General features: G+C 50.1%; 1 protein-coding gene across 2 annotated transcripts in view; it reads left to right on the top strand.

The window, feature by feature from the left end:
* The window catches only part of Grk3 (G protein-coupled receptor kinase 3), a 110576-nt gene that overhangs the window by 71472 nt on the left and 19265 nt on the right, over window positions 1-19839 (top strand). For both annotated transcript variants that reach the window (XM_039089109.2, NM_012897.3), the window contains 4 exon segments: window positions 3297-3375; window positions 4886-5016; window positions 9069-9163; window positions 12795-12902. In XM_039089109.2, the coding sequence (XP_038945037.1) occupies window positions 3297-3375; window positions 4886-5016; window positions 9069-9163; window positions 12795-12902 (413 nt within the window).

Below are 19839 nucleotides of genomic sequence, written 5' to 3' on the forward strand. Positions count from 1 at the left end.
AGGTGTGGGGTATGGGGCTGCTTCAGACGTCCATGGCCATTGACTATGATTGTCTCGTGTTCCAAGAGAGGTGTGATTTTTGCCAGCTGCAGACAGTTTACTTTTGGAATTCTGGGGATTCTAGGGAGGGTATGAAGTCGAGTGCCCCAGAGGGCTGGGGGTGGGTGGTTGTCGGTTCTCCTGCTGCTGGTTTCTGCTGCTTTGCTGGTTGGAGATACCCTGACTGCTGAGATCGGACTTGCCTCTAGGAACTCAACACCCTTAGTCAGCAGCAAGTAGTCTAACGAGGTCTCTGCACCCTTTCCCCTCTAACTTATTTCCTTCCTACCTAGTGTTGGGGGGTTGGAAGGGGTGGGTTGGAGAAGGATGGTAGATATAAGAACCTAATAAAGTAGCTTCAAAAAGTACACCTGCAAAGTTATACTGGGGAAACTTCAACCCTTCTTTGAATTTTAATAATTCAAAGACCGTTCTGTAGGGCCCGCCACATTGTACGGTAGGTAGGTCAGATTGTCGTTGAGGTTTCTTTAATTTTTTAAAAGATTTATTAATTTGTTTTATTTATGTGAATACACTGTCACCATCCTCAGACACACCAGAAGAGGGCATCAGATCCCATTGCAGATGGTTGTGAGTCACCATGTGGTTGCTGGGATTTGAACTCAGGACCTCTGGAAGAACAGACAGTGCTCTTAACCACTGAGCCATCTCTCTAGTTGCTAAGGCTCTTTGGTAGCAAGGACTTGTGAAGAGTCTAAACTGATCCTGGGTGGAGTCCAGCAGAGAATCCTGCTGAGTCGGGATCCGAGAGCTGGTGAATGGTCAGTCGGAAATAGAGGTTTGTCAGGAGCCCAAAGTCCTGAAGTCACCTGGAGGCTTGAGACACTAACTCCCCGGCCTGGCCATTCCTCTCCCAAGCTCTCACGAGATGGCCATCTCAGCTGTTAACCTGACCTACATGTGGCTGTTTCTGCTTCTCTCTCTCCATGAGAGCGTGAGGTGGCCCACGTTGCTACCTGTCCAGCTGCTCCCTGTATAGCTAGATAGCAGGGTCAGCAAGAGCTGTGTGGCACTGTCACCAAAGCCAGCCCGTGAGCCAGGAATGGTCCATCTGTATCTAGAGGCCTTGTAAGGAAAGGACATGGAGAATGCATGTGGTCTGCAGAGCCCGAGGTGATGATCAGGTCCAGAGTCTTGTGCCACAGTTCCCTCCCCGACTCTCCCCTGAGGCCTTTCCCAGGCTCGGCTAATCTAACCAGAGCTGGTAGGCAGTTCTAGAGATAAGCCTCCTGCTCCCATAGTGCAGACAGCCACCGACTGGATACTTGGTGTGGGGTGGCCGGATCATGTAATGCACAACCCAGGTGATAGCTCCAAACAGCTGGTCATGGCTCAGCACCATGGTGCTAATGGTTGTCATGCAGAGTGTGTGGCCAGGCCGTGTTTCTGCTTTGTTGAATAGATGCTCAGCTGTTCAGCACTAATGGAAAACACTAACCCGACCTGTGGCCTTTTATTGCACTCGAGTGGCCACCTACATGTGTGCCCTTTGCGAGTTCTCTCCCTATTACTCATTTTGTGCTTGAGCTTAGGGCCATGCTGTCTGAACTACATTTTAAGCATGGGAATGTGTGTTTACCTGTGTGTGTACATGTGTATGCACGGACCTGTGTCTGTGTGAGTATGGACATGTGCATGTGTGTATATGTATATACATATATACATATATACATACTTGTGTATTTGTGTACATGTATGCATGCACCTGTGTCTGTGTATATAGACATGTGCATGTGTGTATATGTATATACATATATACATATATACATACTTGTGTATTTGTGTACATGTATGCATGCACCTGTGTCTGTGTATATAGACATGTGCATATGTGTATATGCATATACATATATATACTTGTGTGTTTGTATACATGTGTGCATGCACCTGAGTATATATATGTGTGTGCTTGTATGTAGACATGTACATGTGGTATGTGCCTATACATATACATACTTGTGTGTTTGTGTACATATGTGTGTGTACCTGTGCATGTACCTGAGTATGTGTACCTGTGTGTCCTTGTATGTGTATGTGTGTGTGTGTACCAGTAAATCTGTTTGTGTGCATATGTATGCACCTCTGTGTTTGTGTATACCTGAGTGGGCATGTGCCCATGTATATATAGCATGTGTGTATCTGTATATAAGTATAGCATGTGTGTATCTGTATATAAGTGTATATCTTTGCATGTATATTGTGTATATGTGTGTGTACATGTGTGTGCATGTGTGTGTGCATGTGTTTGTCTGTACCTGTGTGTGTATGTGTGTGTTTGTGTACACGTGTGTGTGTGTGTGTGTGTGTGAAGTGTGTGTACTAACCCTTACAGAGGGGTGAGGGATGCTCACCCATGTGTGTCCCTGTGGAGGCCAAAGTGAATGCTGATTTCCTCTGTTGTTCTATTCTTTGATTTTTGAGACAGGGTGAGCCTGGAGTTCACTGATTGTCTATACTAAATATGGCCAGCGAGCTCCAGTGACCCTTTCCTCTCTGCATCCCCAGTGTGTACTCAACCGTTTGTTCTTTAATGTGTGTGTGGGGTGTCTGATCTCAGGTCCTCATGCTGTGCAGCCCTACAGAGCCCTCTCCCAGCCCAGTAAGGAGTCATCACGTGTACCGCTGTGACTGTCCTGGATTGTTTTTCTAAAGCGTGTCCACACTTTCTGACTGTTTTTAGTCCCGCACACATTAGTCAGCCTGTCAGCCTTCACTTCTGTTAGGATTCTGTGGGATCCGTGGACGATTCACAGGACACGGTTGCCTGTTTATGTTGAGTTACTCTGTCAGTCACTTGACAGTATGTTTTCCTCCTTCAAAGGCTAATTCATTCCAATAACACAAATGCTACATAACTTCTCTCTCGTTTGGCTCTTCTGAGTTCAGAGCAGAGACTCAAATACACAGTTGACTGGCCAGGGACCCAAAGCTTGACAGCAGAGACCATAGGGCAAACCTGTTCCTGGTGTCTGTGGTCTTTTGAAGGGGCCCAGGAGCAGAAAGAACAATGCCAGGATGAGTCAGGGTGAGAGAGTACCCCACATCCCGCTGTTCCCATGGTGGACTGAGTCTCTGGCTCTTTGACATCCGCTAGATCTGTTGCTCTGTGGCTCCTGAAGTGACCAGCATGTATCACACTCAGATCCAAGAAGAGGGCTCAGCAGGAGTCGGTGGTGAGGTGTCTGACAGTTGAATGCTTTCTGTCCATCTCACAGGCTTCTGTTTGTCCACTCTAGGACTGTCCCTTCATTGTCTGCATGACCTATGCCTTCCACACACCAGACAAACTCTGCTTCATCCTGGACCTGATGAACGGTAAGCAAGCCCCAGATGTCTGGCTGCCCCGTGAGCACTGCATTGTGTTCAGTGGTCCCCAGACAACGCTGGGCTCCATGAGTCTATCCCAGAGTTATACTCTCATTGTAGTTTAGGGGCATCTATGCCCTTTGGTTTTGGATAAATCCATCTTGCAAGATTGGCTGTGATTTCTCCCAGCCTGCCATTTTCTCCCCGGGATGCCAGGTCTAGTAACTTCTCACAAAATAAATACCGACTGTGAAGTTTTGCCCTCTGGACTACAGCTGGCCTTGGTCTTTAGCTTATGTCCTGATCTCAACTCATAGGAATGAAATATCTCCCAAGAACGTAGGCCAAAGATAGGCATGCATTTAGAAGCTGGCTTTCCAGGGCTGATTTGTGTGGATTCTGCTTTTTTCTTTTCCCTGCCTCCTGAATCCTCAGGACTCCGCTCTCATCTCTGAAACCATGAACCCCAAAAGGTGCAGACACAAAACGTTCATGTGCAAAGTGCTTTCAGTGCGAGAATGTGATATTGGAGCGCTCGGGGTATCTTTAGGAAAAGTTGAAACAAAATATGAGCCATTCAGATGGTTCAGTTGCTTGCTTTTTCTTTTTCTTTTCTCGTTAGTTCCCTTAAGTTTTACTATGTTTCAAGTGTGTGCTTTGAGCTCAGATAGAGCCCCAGAATAGGAAGGACAAAGGTTGGTAGTGAGTTCAAGACGATGCCGGAGCCGATAGGGCAGGCCGTGTGTGTGTGTGTGTGTGTGTGTGTGTGTGTGTGTGTGTGTGTGTGTAGGGAAAGGAGGCTGTGGTCATGGAGGGGGGGCGGCAGAGAGGCCCCTTCCCTGCCAGGGCCAGGCTGGCCCACTGGGAAGAGCTTGGAGCCCTTTATTGATGTCTCAGTATGTACAAGAGGAGGGAAGAACTACCAGGGCACTAATCGACATCAGACATTCACCCCCTCCCCACACCTGGGCCTTATGACCCTTGAAGCCACGAAGCTATTTCCTTTTCCCAATATCATGTTGTTAAAAAAAACAATTCTGAACACGTGACCAGGGCGACAGCTTTAGGAGGGCTCTCCGATCCCCACCACCTGGGTTTTGCCAGCTACACTTGTCTGTTGGACAGGCTCAGTATCCAATCTCCCTCCACGGGGCCAGTGTAAGGTTCATATTTTGGGTTTTGTTGTCTCGCACAATGGCTGGTCAAGGAGTGGATGGCATGGGTGGGTTCAGTTACTGGGCAGGGTGTAAATAATCCAGAGGTTCCCCAGGCTGGCCCACGCTCGGCGATGTCCTTGGCAGCTGAGCTGCAGCCCCAAATGGTGGCTCTGTCCCATCCATGAGGCATGGTTTCTGCAATGATCCACACCTTTGGCCAAACTAACAGAAATCAAAGACCTAAGTTAAGGCCAAAAGGTGGAGCCTTTTCCATTTTTCTCCAGCACCCTTATAATGCGGGGTGACCTCTGTCTCCTCTCAATGAACATCAGTGACTTGCCCTCTTGGGTCTCTGGTTGCAGGGGGCGACATGCACTACCACCTCTCCCAGCACGGGGTGTTCTCTGAGAAGGAGATGCGATTTTATGCCAGCGAGATCATCCTGGGCCTCGAGCACATGCACACCTGCTTTGTAGTCTACAGAGACCTGAAGGTGAGGCGGGTCAGGGTGTGCCCAGGGCCCTCGAGCTCATTTCTCTGCAGCAGGGCCCTGTCCTTGTCTTCCTATCCCTGTCTCCACCCAAAGTAGTTCACTGTGTGACCACATTTGGGGCAGGTGTGTGGTACCTGTGGCCTTTCCCTGTTGTCATGGCAACCACGGTGCCTACTAAGGTGCTGGGTGCAGCTGATACTAAGTCCAGGAGTTACACACGATAAAGAAGAGGCTGGCCAGCATCTTTGGGGGCATTTTCTGTTGCTGTAAAATTAAAATAAAATGCTGTCTTTTAATCCTCACTAGGCATTGCAGTGCCCCAAGGTATCTGTTGGATGTGTTCATCTCAGTCAGCAAAGCGTCTCACCCGCTCTGCTCCATCCCGTATCACACGGCCGATGGCTACTCTCTGAGCTTTGCAACAATCTCTCCACCCATCTAGTTCCCAGGGCAGGCTGCCACCATGCCAGACACATACATCCCAATTCCGTGGCAGCCGAATGTCTCCAGCCATCGTACGCTCTCTTGAATTCAATTAAATCGTCACATGAAAGAACACACAACACAGTAACCTCTGATCCAATTGATAAGATATAATTGCCCACTTAGACACACAAAGCCCTGTACACATCCATCCCTTAAGAACATTCATAACAACCTGTAAAGGTGCAGAGAGGAATCTTAACGCCAGCCTCCATGTTCTTTCAGCTGCTTCCTCCTCCTCACTCCTGTCTCCTCCTCTCTAAAACTTTTCTCCCGCCCATCCTTCCTCTCATCCAATAACAGGCGTGTTCTATCCTATACCTGCTTTCACCTGTATAATGACACCAACCTACAATTTCCCACTTTTGTATATAATCATGGTTCAGTAGCTGCTCACCATGGAACGGATCTTGCCCTGTCGTTGGTCAGAGCTTGACAGGGATAAAGATGGGCGTGAGCCAAGATAAAGAAAGATGCAGTCCTGGCTCCTGTGGGACAAGGCTGGTTGGAGGGAGAGGGGTGGGTTGTGCGGTATAGCTCAGCCTGGGGACATCTCACGGTGGTTCCTCTCTGAGCTGTGCTCACATCCCCGTCTTTGCCCCCACGGCTCAGAAGCAATGACTCTGAGCACTGTGACCTCGCACTCTAGAGGTGCGCTTTCAAATGGGCCCTCCACGAAGGGGTTCGGGATCCGGGGAGACTGGGTGGTTGCTCCGTGTGTCCATGGGGACACGGCGCATCGATGTGTGATGCAGACAGTAGAAGGAGAAAAGAGGGGCTGCCATACTGAGGGACTCCGTCGCTGTGATAAACCGCCATGACCAAAGCCAACGCGGAAGGAAAGGGTTTATCTCCTCTTACAGCCTGTGGTCCATCATGCAGGGAACTTGGAGCAGGAACTCAAGCAGGGCAGGAACCTAGAAGCAGGAGCTGATGCAGAGGCCATGGAGGGGTGCTGCTTACTGGCTTGCTCAGCCTGCTTTCTTATAGAACCCAGGACCTCCAGCCCAGGGATGGCTCCACCCACAATGGGCTGACTCCACCCACAATGGGTGGGGCCCTCCCCGATCAATCAATAATGAAGAAAATGCTCTACAGGCTTGCCCACAGCCTGATCTTATGTAAACAGGTTCTCAGTTATGGTTCTCCCTTCTCGGGTGACTCCAGCTTGTGCCAGGTTGGGAAAACTAGTGAAAGAGCAAAGCAAAACAAAAAAGCAAGCAAACAAACAAGCGAGGTCACCCAGGACAGAGACCCTGACAGATTATAGACACCTGTGTGTTGTAGAATTGAATCCCAATCCAGGGTTTCTCCCCTGCTTTGGCCATTTAGTTCCTGGATAAAGGACACACAGAGACTTTATATTTACAATAATCCTTAAACAGCACAAGAAGTGGGCAGATATCTCTCCCCTACGCTATTAGAATCTACTTTCCTATCGATAACCCCAAGTTATTACTTACTATGTTTCATCTGGGCTGCTCTTAACTCTGATTCACCAGCCCTCAGGGCCATGTTTTCTTGACTCCTAACCCATGGCATCTTCTCTCTCCTCCTTCACCTTCTGCCCCTTTATGTTTCTCCTCAGATCCCCAAGCCCAGGAACCCTAAACCTCACCTATACCTCGCCTGTCCAGCTATTGGCTGTCGGCATCTTTATTCGCCAATCAGAATTAACTTGGGGCCTCTTCTGCCCAGCTATTGGCTGTCAGCAACTTTATTCGCCAATCAGAATTAACTTGGCACTTTATTCACCAATCAGAATTAACCTGGAGGCAGAGTGTCACAGTATCACTATGTGAAGACTCTTGTCTCTCTGGTCTCTAGGGCAATGAGGTCTTGGGGGGTCTGCACTTAGCACCACAATTCACAGCAACAGAACAAACCTCCACACCTGCGTAAGATAATATACGTCACTGCAAGAGGGTGACAGACAGTTTGCCCATTGGATAGGAGAACACCTGGAGAAAGTGTTTGACTCCCATTTCTGTTTCCTTCTGGAATTGTTCTAAACATGCAATGGGCCAGAAGGAAGTCGTGTTCCTTTCTTCTAGGTTTTGTGAGGGGTGTGTGTGTGTGTGTGTGTGTGTTTGAGATAGGGCCCTCACTAGGTAGCCCAGGGCAGCATGGAACTTGAGATCCTCCTGCCTCAGCCTCCCGGGCTGCTGGATGACAGATATGTCACCAGACCCAGCTACTAATAGGACTCGTTAAAATCTAGGAGTAAAAATTGCTGCATTTTGGTTTGGGTACATAATTTTTTTTAAAGATTTATTTATTTATTATACATGAGTACACTGTAGCTGTCCCCAGACACACCAGAAGAGGGCATCAGATCCCATTACAGATGGCTGCGAGCCACCATGTGGTTGCTGGGAATTGAACTCAGGACCTCTAGGAAGAGCAGTCGGTGCTCTTAACCACCGAGCCATCTCTCCAGCCCATAATTTTTTTTTTAAAGAATACTTCTGTGAAACGAAACTCAAAGTGTTTAGGGAGTTAAAATAATTAGTCTTAGCTTTTATGTGAACCTACAGGAGCAAAGATAGTTTTTTTTTTTTTTTAAATTGAACTAGTAGAAGTAGCCAGACCCTGGTTGGCTGCTGGCACATTAGCTGCTCATGAATTTTATGAGGAAGCAGATACACACAGACAGCCCAGGGCTGATGCCCTGTGTCTTAATTGAAACCTTCGAAATGGCTTCTCCTTATTCCCCTGCCTGTCTTGGTTCCTAAGCTATTAGCAGGCGATGATGTCATTTAATTCTCATTCAAATGTAATTATAGTCACTCATGGTTATTCATGTTTCCCTGCTGTAAGAGCTTGCTGCTACTTTTATTTTAGGCAAAACAATAGGTTTTCGAGGCAGAAAGATATTCCTGAGGTGACTGCAGTTTGTGTGTGTGGGGGGGGGGCGGTGTTCATTTCTGTGACTGCACCGACCAAATCCAATCTGAATGGAAACAGATTAGATCAGAGTCGGGGTCAGATCCAATTAGTCGGGCCCTGGTCAGTGAGGGCTGTCCATCAGGACTGGTCTGGTGTTCTGGGATACTTCCAGCCCTCAGGTCAGCAGCTGTGCATCTCTGTAAGATTCCTCCCTGATTCGGCTGTTGGCAGCCATGTTCTCGGAAACCTTGTGGTCCACACAGGTGGCACAAAGCTTGGGCCCCGTTGCCAGAATGTCTGAGCTGGTTACATATGAAGCTCTTGGAGTAATGGGAGGACATGCTTCAAACCCATGTTGGGAACCCTCCAGTCCCCCAACACTCACTGGTATTACTCTCTAGTATGTGTGTGTGGGTGGGTGGGGTGTCACTCTCAGAGCCCTTTCCTGCTGAGGTCTGCAGAGTGATTCTCTGGGTTCATTGTCCTGCTGCCTTGGTTTGAGGATGCCAGAGTCCCCAGGGATGACATAGGGGTACACACACCCTGTAGAGATCACGGTGACCATGATGAAGTGATGTTGGGGTGTTCCCTCGTGAAGGTCATGCCATCTGTGATGAGACGATGTTGGGGTGCACCCTCTGGAGCTCTTGGGGGACTCTTTGAACCTCTTTTCCTTTCAGCCTGCGAACATCCTCCTGGATGAATATGGGCATGTGAGGATATCGGATCTTGGCCTGGCCTGCGATTTCTCTAAAAAGAAGCCTCACGCCAGTGTGTGAGTATCATGCCTGTTGCATTTGCTGCATTTCCGCATCATGGTGCCTGTGTTCGGGCAATGCCACCTGGCCACCTGCGCTCCTTGCCTGCCTCCCCCACCAGCTCCATGTTCTGTGTTGTATTCAGTATCAAGATGATGGGAGCAGAGATAAGAGCACTGTGTTTCCTGTCACTGTCTGTGAGAACAGACTTGGCTCCTGGGGACCACCCTCCACCCCCCACTCCCCACCCCCTACTCAGGAACTGGCTGTTTCATGGGAAGGGATCTGTTTCTGCGGAAGCAGAATGCACACTGCCCGTGAGACTCTGTGAGCCTGCTCACCCCTTTTACCTCCAGTCTCTTCCTCCTTAAAGCGAATAAATTGGTGGGTGCCATTGCCAGGGTGTTTGTCAGAGCCTGTGCCCTAGAGAGGCATGTGACTGCTGCCCGGAATGCCCCAGGGAGGGCTCAGACCCCATTTCCCATCTCCCTCTGCCACACTTCTGAGAAATCAGGAACTGCTTGGAGCCAGCTACCTACTTACTGACAGGTCATGCTGTTAGCCCAGGAGGGTTGCCACAAAGAAAGTATGTCTTGAGGCTGCAGCCCCTTGAGCCAGCTCTGATGACTCGGAACCCTGTGTAGTGGTGGCAATGCTAAGGCCTGAGGCCACCTCAGGCATTGTCCCAGCTCAGAAGAAGTTGTGAGAAGCATGCCGGTGAAGTCACACCCCCAACTCCCACTTTGCCATTTAGAATGTCTCCTTCTCCGCTGTGAATGGCTAAGTGGATAGATAGCACCCGAGTTCAGTCCCCAGGACCCACATGATAGAAGGAGGGACCTGACTCCTGTAAGCTGTTCCTCTGACTTCCACAGGGCGAGCCATGGCCTGGGTATGCCCCCTGTGTACACGCATACAGGCACCCACTAAAATATCTCCTTCTAGCACCGAATCTCTTGCAATCATACTTTACCAGCCTCTGAGCAAGTGTTCTCACTGCCGAATGGTTCTGGCGATGAACCCAGTTTCCTCCCGTTCAATGTGTCTGTGAGGAGAATAAACTACAGACCCTTCTTTTGTGTAACTGGAACTGAAGAGGGGTGGGCTTGTGGTGCTCTATCGGGGCCTGCCTTAAATCAGAATGGTCACGTGTCCACACGTCACACAGAACACCATGGTTTCTGTGAGTACATTGCTCTTTGCAGGGAAGCTGGGATAAGACTCTTTGAAAGCATCCGTGTTCTGACAGAGTGTGGCTACCTGCCCTTCACCCAGGTGGTTCATCCGCCTATTTTTTTTTTTTTGAGAGTTGCTTTTGAATTTTTAATGCCACCACTCTCCGGTGTGCTAACATCTTCAGTTTGCTGTACTTACAGCTTGCGTAGGAGAGTTTGTAAGAGTTCAACTTCCCAGAACCTCAGCTCTGTGTCTGAGCTTGGTTTATCCCACCAGCCTGGTTGCCTTGGTCCTGAGAGTCATAGCAGCCACAAACGGAGGGTCATTCTTCCTGAGGAACTCCATTTGAACAGTGTCTTTTTCTTGGCTGTGATAAAAATACCCTGACAAAAGCAGGTTAGGAGAAGAAGGGTTGATCTGGTTCATAATTCTGGGTTAAAAATATGTCTTGGCAGGGGCATCCCAGTTGTAGGACAGGAGACAGCCAGGCAGGAAACAGCACATAATTCTGTTTACTTTGTTCTCTTAACACAGCCGGGACCCAAGCCTAGGGGATGGTGCTGCCCACTTTTAGTTAACCCAAGCAATATAGTCACAGGCATGCCCAGGAATGAGTGATTCCTCCCTGGTGTTCCAGATCTGCCATGTTGACAGTTGACACTGACGATCTCAATTATTCACAGAGAGATTGGACTGAGGATACAAAACCTCTGGTTTTAATGCTGGCGCTGAGGTCACCACTTTATGCAGATAAGCCACAGGAGCGTGTCTTTTTAAATATTTCTCTATTGAGGCATTTTGTGACTAGGACTGAACGATAGCTTTGGTGACATAGACCTGGGTTTGATTTTTTTTTTTAATACCTATCAGATCTATTCTCTTTTGCAGAGAGGGTGGCGATGTTGCCCCTCTTGTGACAGTTTTGGGCATGAGTATCTGCTGGACCTGGCAGAACCCCAGGCAGATAAGGATTACTGGGGTCCCCTGGGCTGTTGGCTCCCAGGTCATGGGATATAACTGTGGAGGAACCCTGGCAGGTGGAAAGAAAAACTTCCGGAATAGAGTGCACAGCCAGGACTAGTAGGAGCCTGCACTTACTTTAAGGAGCAGTGAAGAGCTTACCTGTGCCACCGTGTCCTTGCCGAGCTGTTCTCCTGTATTCCCAGGGGCCCATCTGCCCGCCACCCATCGATGAGCATCTGGTTGCCATGCAGACCAGTGAGGAATAGTTCTGGTTGACTCCAGAGGACACCTGCAGAGCCTGCCTGTACACAGCATCCTGTTTGATTTCTCTGGAAGCCGTCCCTCCACTCCCAAATTGGGGTTCGGTCATACCACCTGTCTTAGTCAGAGTTTCTATTCCTGCACAAAACATCATGACCAAGAAGCAAGTTGGGGAGGAAAGGGTTTATTCAGCTTACACTTACATGCTGCTGTTCATCACCAAAGGAAGTCAGGACAGGAACTCAAGCAGGTCAGGAAGCAGGAGCTGATGCAGAGGCCGTGGAGGGATAATACTTACTGGCTTGCTGGCTTGCTCAGCCTGCTTTCTTATAGAACCCAGGACCACCAGCCCAGGGATGGCCCCACCCACAATAAGATGGCCACACCCACAATGGCCTGGGTCCTCACCCCTTGATCACTAATTGAGAAAATGCCTTACAGCTGGGTCTCATGGAGGCATTTCCTCAAGGCTCCTTTCTCTGTGATAACTCCAGCTTGTGTCAAGTTGACACACAGAACCAGCCAGTACACCACCTTAAAGTCACCTCAGAGGGCTTCCAGGCAAGGCTGAAACTCAACTTTCCCAGAAAACGTTTTAGGAACCCTGGCAGAGGTCTCCTCTGTTCCCGGCATGGCTCTCTTGATTTTATGCTGGCGCCTTGCAGAGAGCCAGGCTGGCTGTGATCTGCCAGCACCCATATCACGTGTTATGTGGCTTCTTCAAGCCTCTCCCGTGGGCTCCAGGGATCGCCCGTGATCCTTACTGGCCAGAGGTTTCTGGGCCGATGCTCAGTGTGTGTGAGCAAGTCAGTAGCACCCGCCCCAAGGAACTAGGGATTTGAATCTGCCTCCTGTCCTGCATGGGTTCAGTTCACCACCTGGGACTTGTGATGCCGAGCCCTGGCCACACCTGCATACCCCAGGGTCCTTTTATCCTCTCAGTGAAGACAGATGGGCTGCAGATAAGGGCCTTGGTCCCTCGGACAAACCTTGGGCATGGCGTATGTACCCTTGGGTGTTCATGGACACCCACCAAGCTGGCCAGATCAGTTGACTTGACCCTGGTGGTCAGTGGAGGGACATGCCTCAGCCAAACTGCCTTCACATCCTCCTCCTGTGAACTCATGGTTGCCTCAGTACAGTAGGTGTGCCTGCTTCTCTGGGCTCAGTCATTGGCCTCCTGCTCGCGATGGGTCATCCTCCAGATTCCAGAGTGTACTCCTGTGACCATCTCCCTTCCCTCCCCAGGGGCACCCATGGGTACATGGCTCCCGAGGTGTTGCAGAAGGGGACATGCTACGACAGCAGCGCCGACTGGTTCTCCCTGGGCTGCATGCTCTTCAAGCTCCTGCGGGGGTGAGTGGAACTCAGATGTCCTGTCCTGGGGGGAGGGGAGGGTACTTTGGATCATGTGGAGCTTCCTAGGTAGAGGTTAGCTCAGAGGTAGAGGACACTGCCTCATGAACATGGCGCCCTGGGTTTCATCCTCGGCACGGGAGTGGGGAGATCACCTAATTACTACCAAGATGTCTTGTTACGGCACGGAGTGTCCTTTAAGCCACACTGCTGTAGGCGATGGTCACAGTCACTTTACTGTTTTACTCAGGCCGGCTTCTGTCCCCAGTGCTCAGAGCTCAAAGCTCGTGGTTTGTATTCTGTTGCCATGGGACCCATTTTGTTCAAAGGAACTAAGGTAATGCAGCAAATCAAGAGGCTTTGAAGCACTTCCACTGTAGGCTGTGTCTTAGCCAGGGTTTCTATTCCTGCACGAAACATCATGGCCAAGAAGCAAGTTGGGGAGGAAAGGGTTTATTCAGCTTACACTTCCACATTGCTGTTCATCACCAAAGGAAGTCAGGATTGGAACTCACGCAGGTCAGGAAGCAGGAGCTGATGCAGAGACCATGGAGGGGTGTTACTTACTGGCTTGCTCCCCCTGACTTGCTCAGCTTGCTTTCTTATAGAACTCAGGACAAGCCCAGGGATGGCTCTAGCCACAATGGCCTTGATCACTAGTTGAGAAAATGCCTTACAGTTGGGTCTCAAAAATGGCGGCATTTCCTCGACTGAGGCACCTTTCTCTGTGATAACACCAGCTTGTGTCACATTGACACACAAAACCAGCCAGTACAAGCCGTGTTCTGGGACTAGGCAAAAGTATGAAAGCGTGGATGACTGGAGAAAGGGGTGAGTCTCCCCCACCCCACCTACAGATGACTTCTCGTGACTCCTGAGCCTTGAGCATCTGGGGAGTTGTGTGGGGGTGAGAGAGCCAAAGTAGCCCCGCCCGAAAAGTCTACACTTCTCCTTAAGCCTGCTGCAGCTGCCGTGTCTGACGCTGACTTTTCTGCTAGGCTCTATTCTAGGTTACAGGGATGGTGAGACTGGACCGTAGGGGAGTGCACCTCCTACTGGATGGTTGGCAGCTTTGCTGACACCTGTGTGGCTTTCTAGAGGTTTCGGCTGGTTTTAACTGGGAGCTTGAGTCTGGTGGAGCCCAGCCCTGTCCTTCACTCTCACTGTAAGGTCTAAGAAAGGCCTTCAGTCCCCACTTCCTACCCAGATTTTCCTTTTATCAGTTGCCAAGAAGGCTGGCCCCACAGCCTGCTGAGGGCTCACTGCACCCCTGGGAAAACTCACTGAGTGTACCGTGGCTGCTGTGTGTCCTATTTGGTTCATTTTGAAGAGCTGCTGAACTCCACAGACCTCCCAACTTGGCTCCAAGTACAGCTCCGTACATCCCGGGTGCTTCTGTAATCCAATTCCGCCGTGCCCGTCGTATTCCCCCAGGATGCAAAATTATATTACCACTGAGAAACTTGGGTCTGTTATTTCATAATTGCATCACCAGGACCATGTTGGTGGAGCCCAGGCGCCCTTAATTTCTGTGGGCAGACTAGCTGACCTGATTAGCATTCATGCTAGCCAGAGGAAGCCATTTCCCAGGGAGGACCCCTTCCATCCTCCCCCCACCCTCACCATTGCAGTCACTGCAGGTTCAGGGAGACATCCAGGAGCCCCTCTAGTCCCCTCTGGAGATGCACAGTCTGAGAGTCCAAGTTGACTCACAGCATACAAGATATAAGAGTCCCCAATAAAGTACCCGAGGGAGGCGGTGCAAGCCTGCCAAGGCCAGAATATGCTTCTTCATTGCTGTCCCTAGCTGTTTGTAAAACTGCCCATGCTTGTAGTCCCAAGAGGGTCCGTGATCACATGACTTTGTGTTTGAAGAGCCAACTCGTCTAATTATCACCTTCGTCCCGTGCAGCTGTGATTTGAGGCATCGAGGGGGTGAGTTTTACAGAAACCGCAGTTTAATCTGAGTCTGTCTGAATGAGAAGATGAAAGTCCTTGGCAGAGTCCTCATCTCCTGCAGGTGGGAGGTTTCTGTCACGGACCCAAGGACTTCTGAGGATGGTCCTAGGGACAATTGGGGAGTGATGTGGGAGAGCTGGAAGCCACAGAGTGGACACAGCTTGGGTGACAGAGAAGCCAGACTGAAGCCCTTAAAAAGAGCATCTCAAGGAAGGCTGGTTCAGGCAGAACAAAGACTGGTCTGGCGAGGTGGTTCAGCAGGTAAGGACACCTGTCACCAAGCCAGAGGACCCAAGTTAATCCCTGGGACCCACATGGTGGAAGGAGGTGGACCAACTCCTAAAAGTTGTCCTCTGACCTCTATGGCCCCCAACTCACACACACACACACACACACACACACACTTGAATACACACACATACCCCCCAATGCACACATACATGTGTGCATGTACACGCATGCATACTTCTGCACATACACACACGTGCCCACAATGCACACATGCATGCATACACATGCATACTTGCACACACATACATGTACATACTTGCACACACAGGCCCCGAAATACACACATGCATGAGTGTACATACACACATGCACACTTGCACACATACATACATACACACACACTACACACGTGGGGAGAATGAGTGTGAACAAAGATAAGACTAAAGACGTCACAGAAGAATCTGTTGTGTGTGCAAGCCTCTAGATGCCCAAAGGTCTGTTGGCCATTCTTCACAGCCAGTTCCCGGTCACTGTCTCCTGACCATTTCCTGAACCTGCAGGAGAAATCTTGGGCAAATGGGCTTTGATGGTCACCCAGCTTCTCCCTACCCAGCTTTTCTCCACCCAGCTTCTCCCTACCCAGATTCTCTCTCTGCTGCTTTCCCAAAAGCCCTTCCAGGCAGTGGTATAGCACCACAAGCAAAGAACAGTGATTTCCGACTCTGGTGATTTAAGCTCGATAAACATTTATTGATTGTTCAAAGCACATGAGAGCCTTTTCCCGATGCAGGCAGAGGAGGACGGCAAGAGAGAGGGAGGCTCCACTGAGTCCTGGGAGCTGGGAAGCTCAGCAACAGGAGACCCATTGGTGGGGCTCTCAGGCTGGAGAAGGTGTTTCAGGGATGGGTGCAGCTCACCACTGGGGCTCAGTGAGTGGTAATTGCAGTCTCGGATAGGGAATGTTAGAGGAAGCAAAAAAGACCCAAGAGAGCCTCTGTGTATGCTATGGAGCATGGTGGCCTGGTTTCCTGGTGTTTGGGGACTGAGGGCTTTAAAGGGAAGACAGAGCCCACGTGATCTGCAGTAAGATGATTCTGGAAGCCCTATGTGATGGTTTATAGATGCTTGGCCCAGGGAGAGACACTATTGGGAGGTGTGGCCTTATTGGAGTGGATGTGGCCTTATTGGAGTGGGTGTGGCCTTGGGGAGGTGTGGCTTTGGAGGTGTGGCCCTGTTGGAGTGGGTGTGGCCTTGGAGGAGGTGTGGCCTTGTTGGAGTGGGTGTGGCCTTATTGGAGTAGGTGTGGCCTTGGGGAGGTGTGGCTTTGGAGGAGGTGTGGCCCTGTTGGAGTGGTTGTGGCCTTGGAGGAGGTGTGGCCTTGTTGGAGTGGGTGTGGCCTTATTGGAGTAGGTGTGGCCTTGGGGAGGTATGGCTTTGGAGGGGGTGTGGCCCTGTTGGAGTGGGTGTGGCCTTGGAGGAGGTGTGTTACTATGGATGTGGGTTTAGGACCCTCACCTTAGCTGCCTGGAAGTGTCTTCCACTAGCGGCCTTCAGATAAAGATGTACTACTCTCAGCTTCTCCTGCACCAGGCCTGCCTGGATGCTGCCATGTTCCCACCTTGTTGATAATGGACTGAACCTCAGAACCTGTAAGCCAGCCACAATTAAATGTCCTTTTTAAATGTCCTTTATAAGAGTTGCCTTGGTCATGGTGTCTGTCCACAGCAGTAAAACCCTATGTACTTGGATATGTAAAACTAAAATACCATATATAGCGTCAGAGGGACAGAGACACAAGGGAGAGGCCCACAGAAAGGCACCGTGCACCTGAGCTTCAGAGGCAGAGGATTGGAGGGGCACAAGATTGTTATAGAGTGCATGCATACAGAGCAGGAACATCCATTCCAGGCACAGGGTGGGGTTTTGTTGTTGGAAGGGTGTGCTTCAGGCTGAACCATTGCTCATGGGGACCTTTCATGCCTGTGGCCTCATGGTGGATCTTCAGAAGGAGGAACTGAGGCTGGAGAGATGGCTCAGGGAGTGAAGGGCACTCACTGTTCTTACAAAGGACCCCAGTTTGATTCCCAGCACCCATATATCCACTCACGACCACCTGTAACTGCAGTTGCAGGAACTCTGGCTCGTTTCTCTGGCCTCGGCTGGCACTGTAGACACATGGTGCACAGATGTATGCAAGCAAACAGACATACACATAAAGTACAGATAGAGAAAAAATTTTAAAGGAGGAGGAACTAGGCCAGGGACCTTCCTGACCCGAGCTGTAAATGGCAGTAAACACCACCCATGAATCTGCACCCGGGAGGCTCAGCATTTGTTCTGCATCTTGCACAAGTGTCACACGTGGTTCGGGGTCCCTGAAGCCGCTTTTCATCGGCTCTGAGGGGTGAAAATGTCTGGGGCAGGACACTGAGTGGACAGAGATTCAGCCTGGAGGAGCGCTGCACGGCTGGGGCAACCGTTCCTTTCCTATACCATCTTAGGGTGGCCAAAGCCAGACAACCAGCAACTCTTAGCTTCAGTCTCCAGGGATACTCTGCACTCCCTGGGGACAGTTTTGGTTGTCATAGCTTAGGATACATGGACACTATTCAAGTATCCAAGTACATAGGAGAGTCCCTGTCCCCAGCAGAATTGTGGGAACTAAGAACTCTCCCTCTGGGGAAGACCCCTCCCAGGCGTGTGTCTTCCATCGAGTTGGAGCCTGGGCTGAGGCCTGGGGGCGTGGTTAGCTTGGGCTAAGACCTGGGGGCGGGGTTAAGTGCTGCTGGATCTACTGGCTTTCTTCCATAGGGAAGATGGGACCGTTTGTAGCTGTTTCACTGTTATTGGCTCAAACTCCAAAGGCATATTTGATGTGACATACAGTCTCTCTTGCATTCTAAAATTAAAATGTGGGAGTGTTTAATCATAATGTCATACTGGTTTGGGCTCAGTGTCAACCCCTGTGGGTTTGAAGTGTCTGTCGTAGGAGTGCGTGGGCTTCCTCGGTTTCCTAGCAGGTGTAGGGGGTGTGCTCAGCGCTGCAGTATCTAATTAAGAGCACCGTGCTTGCGCTCACAGGGGGGTGGGGTGGGTTTTCTGTCCCCTACATTCTGCCCACCCCCACTCCCCACCCCCGAATCCCCTGCTGCGGTCAGAAGCCGCCTGGTGCTGGGGAGCATGTCTCTGCCCTCTGTGCCAATGACAACGGCCTGGAGCAGGACGCCTATTTCCAGAACCTGTATCAGGGGACAATGGTTGCCATCCTGTGGTCTGTGAGTGCCACTCCTCAAAATGGAGATGTTACTATCGGAGGTTTTTGGTTTTTTTTTTTCCCCCTCTTTAACATTTTCTGAAATAGCAAGCCAAATCCTAGACTTGCTTCACAAAGAGTAATCAAGACTGCATTGGCACTACATGTGCCTGGAGCACAACTCGAACACTCAGGTGTTAACCTATGAGGCAGCACAGGGACAAAGAGCTGTAGACCCAGCTTCCCATGATGCTCGCTGACTCAGATGTAGACTGAACTTGTGTAAAGGGACCTATGGACCTAGGGATGGCTAGGAGGGTTGGTGTCTGGAGGACCTGGGGGCGTTCTCTGAATGTGACTATTTTGTGCAGCTGAAACAGAATCATAACAGGATTATAGTGGATAGAATTTATTTGGGCTCATGGTCCTGGAAGCCAGGGTTGAGTCATCAACTTGAGGGACTCCCTATGCCACCATTACAGACCGTGACTGGGTTACTGTGTGAGAGAGCAGGAGAGAGGAGTGAGAAGAGTCCTGGAAGCCAGGTTCACTTTTCTAACTGGCCCCATGATTAACAACCCCAATCCCTTCCTGGAGCTGCAGCCCTCCTGACCTCGACTTTGAAAGACCCCACCTTCTCATATGACTGATACATTTCAGCAGGATTTTGGGATGACCTTCTCACCGTGTCAGAGGTCAAGTCTGCTGGCTTTGCCCTCACAGCCTTGAGCTTACATTTAAGTCCAAGGCCCTCAAACCGTGAGAAACACTGTTGGTTGAAGGCAGAAGGGCAGCAAACAGACTGGCAGGGGCCTGGCATCCCACTTTCCGGACCTCAGCATGCTGATATGGCTGTGGACTTATAAAAAGAGAAGCATGTGCTGATTCCAAGCAGGGCGTTGCCGGGAACAAGAGGAGGCTGTCTTCTGTCCTCTCAGTTTTTATTGTTTTGTTTGTTTGATGGCATCTTGAGTAATCTATGCTTGACTGGAATGCCTGTGTAGCTGAGGATGGCCTCGAACCCTGGATCCTTCTGCCTCTCCTAGCTCCCTTACTGCAGTGCATGCATCACCATGCCCGGCTTTCCATTTTCTTTCTTGAGCACAGTAATTGCACATTTTTCTCCTTGGAAACAAGACGAAAAGAATATTCCCAATCAAACCTATTTAAGGATGATAGCGCATCCTTGGTTAGTGCCAATTTTGCCTTGTTGGTTTTTTTTTTTTCCATTTTTGGCTCAAATTAGTGCTTTTAGGAGATGGCGGTTACTTGGTGGTTCTGCTGAGGCACTGGAGTGCCCTCTCTCACACACAGGGAGAAAGGAGTCTGGCATTAAGAAGCTTTCCTTCTACAGGAAGGGGCAGCCTGGGACAAGTTCCTGTAGTGTTGCCTCGATCTTGGATTCCATGCACTGCTGCACTCTGGGAAACTGGCCTCAGAATGTTTCCCACAGGACCTTGCTTCACCTTGTATCTTATGTACCCTGCAAAGGGG

This window comes from Rattus norvegicus, chromosome 12, assembly GCF_036323735.1.
Source record: "Rattus norvegicus strain BN/NHsdMcwi chromosome 12, GRCr8, whole genome shotgun sequence".
Classification (NCBI taxonomy): Eukaryota; Metazoa; Chordata; class Mammalia; order Rodentia; family Muridae; genus Rattus; species Rattus norvegicus.